The 10,911-nt window shown below is 45.0% G+C and overlaps 1 protein-coding gene across 1 annotated transcript in view; it reads right to left on the bottom strand.

Moving 5' to 3' along the window:
* Window positions 1-552: 552 nt before the first annotated feature.
* Window positions 553-10,911, bottom strand: part of LOC108792817 — an 11,360-nt gene continuing 1,001 nt past the window's right edge. The window contains exons 2-9 of the mRNA XM_018563689.1: window positions 8,178-8,851; window positions 7,579-7,600; window positions 6,306-6,964; window positions 5,891-6,037; window positions 5,400-5,568; window positions 3,319-3,416; window positions 1,851-1,951; window positions 553-848 (exon numbers count right to left, since the gene is read on the bottom strand). Of these exons, the coding sequence (XP_018419191.1) occupies window positions 749-848; window positions 1,851-1,951; window positions 3,319-3,416; window positions 5,400-5,568; window positions 5,891-6,037; window positions 6,306-6,964; window positions 7,579-7,600; window positions 8,178-8,798 (1,917 nt within the window). The 5' untranslated portion in view covers window positions 8,799-8,851 and the 3' untranslated portion in view covers window positions 553-748. The remainder of the gene's footprint in view (window positions 849-1,850; window positions 1,952-3,318; window positions 3,417-5,399; window positions 5,569-5,890; window positions 6,038-6,305; window positions 6,965-7,578; window positions 7,601-8,177; window positions 8,852-10,911) is intronic.

The raw sequence follows: 10,911 nt of genomic DNA, 5'->3' as shown, positions 1-10,911 counted from the left end.
GCCTTTGTGTCCGGGAGTCATAACTGTAGCTGTCAGAGTCCTGCAATGCTTCATGGGATTTGTAGTTTCACCATACCTGGATGGCCAAGGTTGCCTACCCCTGCTATAGATCGATTGTCATTTTCTTCCAAACAACACATCTAAAACACAAAAAGCAGAGACATGTAAATAGCTTTTCACTTTACACATTTATTACTGAGCCTTGTGTTTTGCCTGCAGTTTGCCACCGCTGTGCCGTGATAATGGCTCGCTTACAACACATGAATACATTAAACTTCAGGTCCTTTCAGGTCCCTTTATAAAGACTTTAATTGCCTTCCTGCACTTTGAATAAACATACAAATAAATTATATTAGTGGGAAGAATATCAAATAGTTTTACTCCAATACATTATATCACAATAACTAAATACATATATACAAACAAACCGAGCTTTGCATATTAATATAAAATGCACACGTTGTGCCCTCTGGCAGTTCTCTGATCAGAGAATGTTAACTCCTTGTGACCCACATTGTGACCTCATTAGTCCTTCCATTCCATCAGAACGGCTTTTCCCACAGGGCATTCCGTTCATGCCGCAGATAGCGTGGCAGATGAGTAAGGAGGCGAGGTGATTCAGCTGGCAGAGTTCCAGTGCCATTGTTCATCTTCCCAGATACTGGTGCGTCGCTCTGAGGGAATCTGTTACCGAAAGCAAGTCCTTTCATTATGGTGGATGAGTCTTCGTCTAAAGAGAAGTCTCTTTTCAATGAAACTGGCGACCATGATTGCGTGGTCTAATCACCAGGCCGGGCAGGAAAAATCTTCGAGGGTGTTGAGTTGTTTCCTCAAGCGTTGTCTGCGTCCTGCAGGGAAAAAAAATTTCCACATCCGGTTGAGGTTTCGGCTAGACATTTGCACAAACTTTCTTCACCAGACCAATTTTATACGTTTCAGTCTTCTTAGGCATCGCTAATTTACTACCCGACATATCTGTATGCATGTCACACCTCTTCCTGTAATCCAATCGTTCAAAAACTGAGCTCAGAATATTTTCTCCTCTGACTTTTCCATTGTTCCATTCCATCCCTCCTCATTGGTCTAACTCTACACAGGCTATCCCCCCTTCAGTCTACCACGAATGCTGTTGCCAGACTCATCTACCTTACCAACTGTTCAGTGTCTGAAACCCCCCTCTGCCAATCCCTCCACTGGCTTCCATCACCCACCCCTCTCTGCCAATCTCTCCACTGGCTTCCATCCCCCACCCCTCACCTCTCTGCCAATCTCTCCACTGGCTTTCATCACCCACCCCTCTCTGCCAATCTCTCCACTAGCTTTCATCACTCACCCCTCTCTGCCAATCTCTCCACTGGCTTCCAATCTCCAAACTTCCATCAGCTCTTCCCCAAGCTACATCACCAACCTCATTTTAAAATGTCACCCAAACCGTCATCTCTGCTCCTCTCAAGACCTCCTGCTCTCTAGCTTCCTTCATCACGTCCTCCCATGCTCACCTCCAGGACTTTTCTAGAGTCTCTCCCATCTTCTGGAACTCTCTACCACAATCTGTCCAGCTATCTCGTACTCTGTCCGTCTTTAGGCGATCCTTGAAAACTCTAGGGAAGCCTATCCCACCTCTACCAACTGAACTTGAACTATCTTCATTAACTTATCCACCCACAGCCATTACCTTTTGTATTACGTGCCCCTATCTTTTAGGTTTTAAAGCTCTCATGAGCAGGGTCCTCCTAACCTCATGCCTTGAATTGGAGTGTAACTCTATGGTCTTCCTTTATATTGTAAACAGTTGACACCATATAAATCATGAATAATAATATTAAAAATAATTAACACCAGCACTCTACCTGCAGTTGCTTTGGGTCCCCCGAGAGGACCCTGGTGATGAATTCTTCCCAGCAATTTTAGAGAGTAAATCCTTCACTTTACACCACTGTGTTGATTCTGCCTGTTGAGAACAAGAGAGAACACCATGATTAGCATGGGGAATAACAAGCAGAGAGAAAGATAAATACACTGTTGGCTTGGTGAGCTCCATCCCAAAGGCCAATGATGGACCATTATATCTGTATGTTTCCAGCTGCAATATTGGATTTTACCAGCAAGTGGCAGGAAAAATCCATCATTTATGGAAGTAGATGAGGGGAAACTGTCTGTGCTACCTGCCACAAGCACCTCCATTTGTGCTTTATACTGACTGGTTGATGAATGTTCAGGTCTGGACGGCGTATATGTGTCAATCTAATACTTTTCCTTTGGCCTGGGTTTAACGAACGGGCCTGATTGTACACTTGTTCAGTGTGACTGGTTTATAATGAAGGGTAGCTCCAGGCAAGCTACATCCCCTTCAGCTGTTAAGGAACAACAAGTTTCTCCACATTGTCACCATTCATCTTTACAAATGCATCAGTATCGCTCATTTGCATCTCTTTAATAATGGCCTCCGGGACTTATTGTTGGTCTTGTTTTCTGCGCGAATATAAAACACAAAGCCCGGCTTGTGGTATTGTTTGCTGCATGCAACATCAAACATACATGGCTTTGGGGAGAATTGGGTTCCTTGGGTCTGTGTGCTGGTATTTAAAAAAGTCAATACCCCAAAAATCGATATTGCGGATATAGGTGAAATCCAGAGGACTGGGTTTTTTTTTATTATATATATCTAGGAGACCCCAGCCATATGGTCACCCTGCCATACATCCTGACTGTATACAATGCAGCACTGAGGACACCGAATATGAAAATAGCTTATACATATCCCTAACACATATAAACTCCATGCAGATAGTGTCCCAGGTGGGATTCAATCCCCTGGACCCAAAGCTGCAAGCCGAGGGAAACCCTTGTAATAGCAGCTGCATAAGCCTGAAGATCTTATCATTAGAGTTCCCAAGGGATATTTTAAACCATGAAGTAGTATTGTTCCAGCATCTAATAAACTCCCAGTTTTGGGTAGACCGATCTGTTAATTATTAAACTTTTTCTCAAATGACCTGTTCTCCTCCTAAAGTGAAGCTCCAGGCAAAACATCTTTTCTGAGTAGGGAAGGGTTAGAAGAACCACTGTCAGGATCATATTGCTGTCTTACTTGGAAGATTTCCCCTTATTTCCTGGCCTGAAGAAATAGCAGGAAGGAAATCTCCCCAAAATGAGAGGCGCTTTAAGCCACAAGGCAAATCTTCAACCTTGTGGACACTACTTTATCACCTGCCCTGGTATTGATGCCGGCCTACCTTGAGCTCTGAGTATTATTTTATGTCATGGCATTCTTGATCATTTCATTTATGGGCTTCACCATGAGCCGCTTCTACTCACTTTGTAGCTCTGGTTTGTCCTCCGTCTTTCATTTTCCTGCAGGTTTGGTACGCTCACATAGTGTGGGTCCATTTTGACGGTTCCTTTCAGGTTATTTTCTGTAAATGACAAAAGAGGTCTTAGAATTTCAATCAACTCATTAGGTGCATCCTGCCAGCTTATTCTCTTTAACTTCCAGCTATACAGGTTTCCTGAATAGGCTCATTTATAGTAGCTGGCTACAGGTGTCCGTATACATATTCAGGACTAATGAATGCAGAGTTCATGCAACAGGACAATAAAGTACTGCTAGAATTAGTCAACAAGTCAATCACTAAGGACCGTTCACACCAGCAGCGAGCACCACCGCACCCCACAGGTGTGCACAGGGCCGGTGCTGCCACTAGGCAAATTAAGCTGCCGCCTAGGGCGCACTGATGCCTAGGGCACAGCCATGGCCGGACCCTTTCGTTGCCACCGACTTATATAATACTTTGTGGCAGCGGGCGGTGTTATGGGAGTCCTTTGGTATTGGGGGTTGTTATGGGTGTTTTATGGGATTCCTGAGGTATGGGGTGTGTTATGGCAGTCCTGAGGTAATGAGCATTGTGTCAGCAGGGGTTATTTTAGCAGGGGGGGTTTGGGCGCCTGTTTCGTGGTTATTTCAGCCAATCCGTGATGGGGTGGGCGGGGTGCAAAATAGTCTAGCACGGGCCCTGGGTGTGCGCTGTGAAGGAAGAGGTGCAACATTACACTGTAACCTTTTTTTTTGGTCAGACTTTGGTACGAAGAAGCATTTCATTCAGTTCTATTCACTCCAGCACATTGCAGTAAAAGCATGCAATGCGGCTTAATGCACCCAACACTGCAGTTAAAAAAAAAACCTAATAGGAAGCAAGGCAAACTGCCTTGCCTATGAGTTGAGACCCTGCTGGGCAAGAGTGCAATGTACCTGGCATGAACTGGCCTTAAGTGGGACAAACTGGCAGCGCACTGAAAAAATTGAATTACAGCACGCTCAGAAACAACAGCGGTCTAAGGTCATCACGTGTGTAGAGGATGTGAGGTCACCGAGGGGCATAGCATTGCTGCAGCAGAGAAGGAGAGAGGCAGGAGGGAGTGATGTGGCAGCCGGCTGGCTCGGAGGATCAAGTGAGTATAACTGTTATTTTTTTACCCTAGGCAAAAATGAGCACTTAACCCTTGCAGTGCAGTAGTAGCTCCACTGTAGGGGTTAATAACATTTCAACCCGAAGTTCTTCTTTAAGATAAGCACTGAACATTTTTGTGCGGGTCAAAGCTCTAATTTATAAGGCATACTAATGTATCCGGACATCTTTGGAATATTCCTGGTGGAGATATGCAGTCATTTATGATCCATGCCCTTTATTGTAATACTCGTAATGTCGTGTCTGTGGTTGCCCGTACAAAATGTAATGATCAGTATGTGGATTGTACAGGTAGACTTCTTAATATGACAACTGCTAAACAACTCTGTGCGGGTTAAAACTCTAATTTAAAAAAAATGTATCCAGAAATCCTTGGAATGCTCATGGAGCAGACGTCACGTGCAATCACTTATGATCCATGCCCCTTATTGTGATACTTGTAATGTCGTCTCTGTGATTGCATGTACGAAATGTAATGTTCAGTATGTGGATTGTACAGGTAGACCATGTAAGATCAGAATTGCATTGAACATTTTTGTGCGGGTCAAAGCTCTGATGTAAAAGGCATACTAATGTATCCAGACATCTCTGAAATAGTCATGGCGGACATACGCAGCCATTTATGTTCCATTGTATAGAGAAGGTGGGTGGTTCCTGGTGTGAGAGACACATTTACGACCTCTCCTACTTCAGGAAGCATTTAGGTTTTTGAAATTATAGAGTAGAATGCCACAAGGTCCCAATTATAGATGGGACATAGATTTACGATGAACATTATATTGCTTGCAACGTTGTCCTTTCTTTCTTGCTTGCTTTTTCCTTATTCTACATAATTTTTCATGTGTAGGGTATAACATATCTGGTTTCTATCGGAAAGACTCCTCCGCCCACCTTGTCAGCATTCTCTATCACAGTGTAAGTTATTTCTCTTACCTGGTTGTCTGGCCAAACTAAGCAGCACCCCGGCATGGGAGCTGGACCTCTTCCTGTAGTGTTGTTGTTGCCAGGTTGTCCCATGGGGAAGAGGGTTGTCTGTCATGTCTTGCTCCAAGTCTTTAGAGTCCTGGGAGCTACCACACACACAGGCGTCCAGAAACAGCACCTATACAGGGAAGAGGCCACAAATCAGTACTCAATTCCATTGTGACTGACGAACATCAATCAGAGGTCGGGCATGTCAAAGTTCACTTGAAAAACGGCTATTTTAAGTTATTAAGGCTTTTTTGTGGCGACAGTAATCTACAACAAGCCATTAAGTGACATCTCCTAGCCCTGAGGTCTAGGTGGAGGGGTGAAGGGCAAGTTGTTTGCATACATATCATTACCTCCCTGCAGGCCACTGGAGGACAGGCTAAAGCATACAGCTCAGGGAAAAAAGACCATCAGTTTGTTGCAGTCAGGTATCCCTGTACGACGATACGTACCTGACTCTGCACTTTCTTCTCCAGTGTTTTCTTCTGATGTAGAAGGTTCTGATTCCTTTTCTGCAGTTCTGCAATTTGCTCCAGCATGTGACAAAGACTTTCCAGATACCGGAGACCATCACCCGGAAGGTTGAGGTTATCCTGGTCCTAATATGGATAAGAAACAATTTAAATATATGTGGTTTCTACCTGAATGGGTCTAATGTGCTTACTGTATGGTTCACTAGTATTTTGCAGTTATATGCAAGTCTAGGTTAACACTTATGCTTCATGGCACTGAGGTCCCCGGTTCAAATCCAGGTTCCACTGGGACATTATACAGATAGTGTGTCTGTGGAGCCTGGATACTGTGCACATAAGTGTCCTAGCAGAACCTGGGTACTATGCAGACAGAGTCCCAGAGGAACCTGGATACTATGCAGACAGTGTCCCAGAGGAACCTGGATACTATGCAGACAGTCTCCCAGAGGAACCGGAATACTATGCAGACAGCGTCCCAGAGGAACCTGAATACTATGCAGACACTGTCCCAGAGGAACCTGGATACTATGCACATAATGTCCCAGCGGAACCTGGATACTATGCAGACAATGTCCCAGAGGAACCGGAATACTATGCAGACAGAGTCCCAGAGGAACCTGGATACTATGCAGACACTGTCCCAGAGGAACCTGGATACTATGCACATAATGTCCCAGCGGAACCTGGATACTATGCAGACAGTGTCCCAGAGGAACCGGAATACTATGCAGACAGCGTCCCAGAGGAACCTGAATACTATGCAGACACTGTCCCAGAGGAACCTGGATACTATGCACATAATGTCCCAGCGGAACCTGGATACTATGCAGACAGCGTCCCAGAGGAACCGGAATACTATGCAGACAGTGTCCCAGAGGAACCGGAATACTATGCAGACAGCGTCCCAGAGGAACCTGAATACTATGCAGACACTGTCCCAGAGGAACCTGGATACTATGCAGACAGCGTCCCAGAGGAACTGGAATACTATGCAGACAGAGTCCCAGAGGAACTGGAATACTATGCAGACAGAGTCCCAGAGGAACTGGAATACTATGCAGACAGAGTCCCAGAGGAACCTGGATACTATGCAGACAGTGTCCCAGCAGAACTAGGATACTATGCCGATAGTGTCCCAGTGGAACCTGGATACTATGCAGACAGTGTCCCAGCAGAACCTGGAACTATGCAGACAGAGTCCCAGAGGAACCTGGATACTATGCAGACAGTGTCCCAGCAGAACTAGGATACTATGCCGATAGTGTGCCAGCGGAACCTGGAACTATGCAGACAGTGTCCCAGCAGAACCTGGATACTATGCCGATAGTGTCCCAGCAGAACCTGGATGCTATGCCGATAGTGTCCCAGCAGAACCTGGATACTATGCCGATAGATATGCATATGCCCTATGCACATAGTGTCCTGGTCAAACCTCCGACTCTCCAAAGAAATGCTGGTAGGTTAATCGTCTACTGTCTAAATTGGTCCAAATATGTGTGTGTTTGTGTGCATGTGAGATAGGGGAGATAGGGACCATAGATTGTAAGCTCCTTGAGGTGAGGATGTAAGTGTATGCCTTGTGTAAACTGATGGTGCCATATAAATACCTGTAAGAAAGAAAAGTCGGCATGACTCACATGTATAATGTATCTGTTAACCTGACATACAGATTGTGAGTACAGATTTCACCTGCAGCACAACACAGATAGCAGTGGAGTTGCACAGATGCAGTAGCTGCATCATCATGTGTGTGTGTTTTAGGGGTTGAAGGGTAGAGGACCAAGACAGACCGTAAACTTCCATTAAATTGGAAATCTCCTTTAGCATAAAAATACTTTTCTGTGACGTAGTATCTTCAGGGCTGCATTTCCCACAAGGCCAACCAAGGCCTGGCCTCGGGGCAGCAGGGAGTAGAGGGACAGCAGGGAGTAGAGGGGCAGCAGGGAGTAGAGGGGCAGCAGGGAGTAGAGGGGCAGCAGGGGTGTGGAATTCCTATCTCCTGATCCCCGGGACATGCAGTTCTGGGTGCCGGGCGGGTAGTTGTTTAGTACAGTTAGCCCTGCTGTGGGCCAGCAGAGCTCAATGTACAGCGGGGAAGATGCCGCTTGTTTTGTACAAGTGATCTCAGCGATGTCGCCGAGATCACTGGCATGCAGCCTGCATACAGGGGGGCGCATTGAGGAACCTGGCCTTGGGGCAGCAGAAAGAGTAAATCCAGCCCTGAGCATCTTGTGTGTTATATAAACGTGTCACTCGTTTTACATACCTCATCTTCTAGTCTTTGGCGAACCGGGCTCCTCGCTTCATAGCCAGCAGATATCCCTCTGCGCTGCTCTTTTAGTGAGCCTGCATACTGCCTGCTACATCTTGCTGCCCTGTTTTGGATGGCCTCCCGGCTACTGCTCCTCTGCCTCCTGCTTCGGAGGATCGCCTGTTCCAGTACATGGGGCACACATGAAATGTTCTTTTCAGGCTGTTTATTCAGACAATGTTCCACTCTGTTTACATCCCTAATTGTGTGCATGTTAAAGCTCCCAGAGTCATCTGAAGACGAGTGTGCCGCTGCGGCCTTCGCTGGAGAATGTTGAAAATGATCTGGTTTTCCATAGGTGGGGCTTTTCAGGTCCCGAGACTCCTCAGGGGAGGAGCTTTCCAAACTCTCAGGATCCTCAGGGGTGGAGCTCTCTACGCTTTCAAATTCATCTGGATTATAGCTGCTCTCAGATCCAAATGGGGAAGGTGGGGGCAGCTCCACACCCGAATCTTCTGATTCCGATTTCTCAAAACGTGCACGTATCACGGTGTAGCCATCATTTCCCTTATGATTGGATGAGGATGTCCTATAGAGAGAATCTCGGGAGATGCCACAACTGGACGAAGGATCCATGAGACGCCGATAGACAGCAGTGCTTCCCAGCAGTACACAACCCTCTGATTGTTCTGGAATTGTGGAAGAAAAACAGTGTGAGAGATAACCTTGTACCATGTACACAGTGACATAAATCAGAACATTTGTCAGGCAGTGTCACATCAGATCGGAATGTGTTCTTTATCAAACAACCGTAACATTGTGAGCTTTGGCATCGCACCACCAGTTGGTTTTTTTTCAGCACTAGTTTTTTTTTCTGTTCTTGCACATCACTAAGCAGTAACAAAATACAAAATACGCTCTTGCTTTTGCAACCAATGAAAGATTAATGCGTCTGTTGGCGCTTTCTAATTGCGTCCTGCTGTGCTTTGCGTATCTGACCAGTGATTTCCGAATGTAATTATTTATCAAATAAATAAAATAATTCACAAATTCATTAGACATGTAAGCTGCAGAAAAATTTGGTTCGGTTATTTTCGGGTCCGAAATTCAATTTGGTTTGGGTTTCAGATTCGGACGAAATCCGAATTTTCGTTAGTTTTGGATGAGTTCATGAATATTTGCTGCGAATACCACAGAAAACCATATACAGATATTAATACTAAAGCTGAGGATCCCAGACCCCAATGGCATTCAGGATCCAAATTTCCGAATACCATTCGGGAGCTCCAGAAAGCAATACGGGTCTGGGAGTCATATTAAAGCTGAGGCTTCCAGACCCCAATGGCATTCGGGAGCTCCTGAATGCAATTAGAAAATTCAAGATTCAGAGCCATTCGGATGCAATAAACGGGAAAACACATATGATTGGCCAGAAAAGTCACATGTCTGATTTAATTTAGTTTTTCAGACGCATTTGGATGCATTGGGATTCGGAAATTCGTATCTGTCCGAAATTCGGAAACACGTACGAATTTTAAAAAGGAGCGAAACAAATCGCACGCGTCTAAAAGCCGTTACTGAGTAGAAATCGTCACAAAGCCAAGTCTGCTGACCGTTCCCTACTGGATCCCTGCAATGAGGAACAGCTTGGAACCCTCGTTGGTGGCAAACATAGGACTACAAGGAGAGAACAGTCTTCTACAATGCAACCATTGTGTACAGTATACAACAGGGGTAGACAATCTTAGCACTTCAACTGTGCTGAGACTACAAATTCCATAATGGGAGTCATGCATGTGGCTGTCAGAGTCTTGCAATGCCTCATGGGACTCGTAGTTCCACAACAGCCCGAGTGTTGAGGTTGCCTACCCGTGGTAGAGAACTACAGTGCTCAAGTGTCTTGTGTTGAGTGAACACAATCATCAATGACACATTGCTCTTCATCACTAGACAGTGAGGATTATATATTTAGAGATGACTGTATACACGATGTCACAGCACTGCGGGAATCCCGAGCCCTATAAATACTTTATTAATCAGTGGAGAAGAATTACAAATGTATCCAACATAACAATGTCATTACTGATACATTCTGTGCATAGCAAGTAGCGTGCTGCAGATATTTGAAGGAGGAGGAGGAAGACATTCTATTTCTGCTTTCTCCGATACTCATAGATATTCTACTCATAGCACGTTCTACTCATAGCACGTTCTACTCATAGCACGTTCTACTCATAGCACGTTCTACTCATAGCACGTTCTACTCATAGCACGTTCTACTCATAGCACGTTCGGATTCCTAGCAAAAAAAAGTTACACCGCACTATCTCCCCTTATCATTACACCCCTTTCCCGACTGCTCCATGGCAGCACATTGTGTGCTGCCATTGAGCAGCAGGGAAAGGAAAATTGCGGTAAGTATGGTAATACAATTTTCCTGTTTTCACCAAACCCTACAATTCCAAATAATTAATAATTATTTAGAATTGTAGGGTTTGGTGAAAGGGGTTTAATGATAAGGGGAGATAGCACGGTGTAACGTTTTTTGCTATTGTTTGCCCAGGGGTGTTCTTTCACTCCTTGGTTTTTCACTGCAGCTGTCGCTATTTTTGTAATTTTGAAGGGTGGAAAAGCCAACAGCGCGAATATTTTTGTTTATTATGTTCGGATTCCTAGCCCCCTTCCCAGCTGTTGGGTGCGTTACCGATAAACACAGGTTTCCAAAAAAAATATAAAGACAAGAAAAAAA

The sequence above is a fragment of the Nanorana parkeri genome, unplaced genomic scaffold, assembly GCF_000935625.1.
Source record: "Nanorana parkeri isolate BGI_ZX_2015 unplaced genomic scaffold, ASM93562v1 scaffold686, whole genome shotgun sequence".
NCBI lineage: Eukaryota > Metazoa > Chordata > Amphibia > Anura > Dicroglossidae > Nanorana > Nanorana parkeri.
Note: the sequence above shows the minus strand (reverse complement) of the source record. Positions and strands in the feature narration are given on the sequence as shown.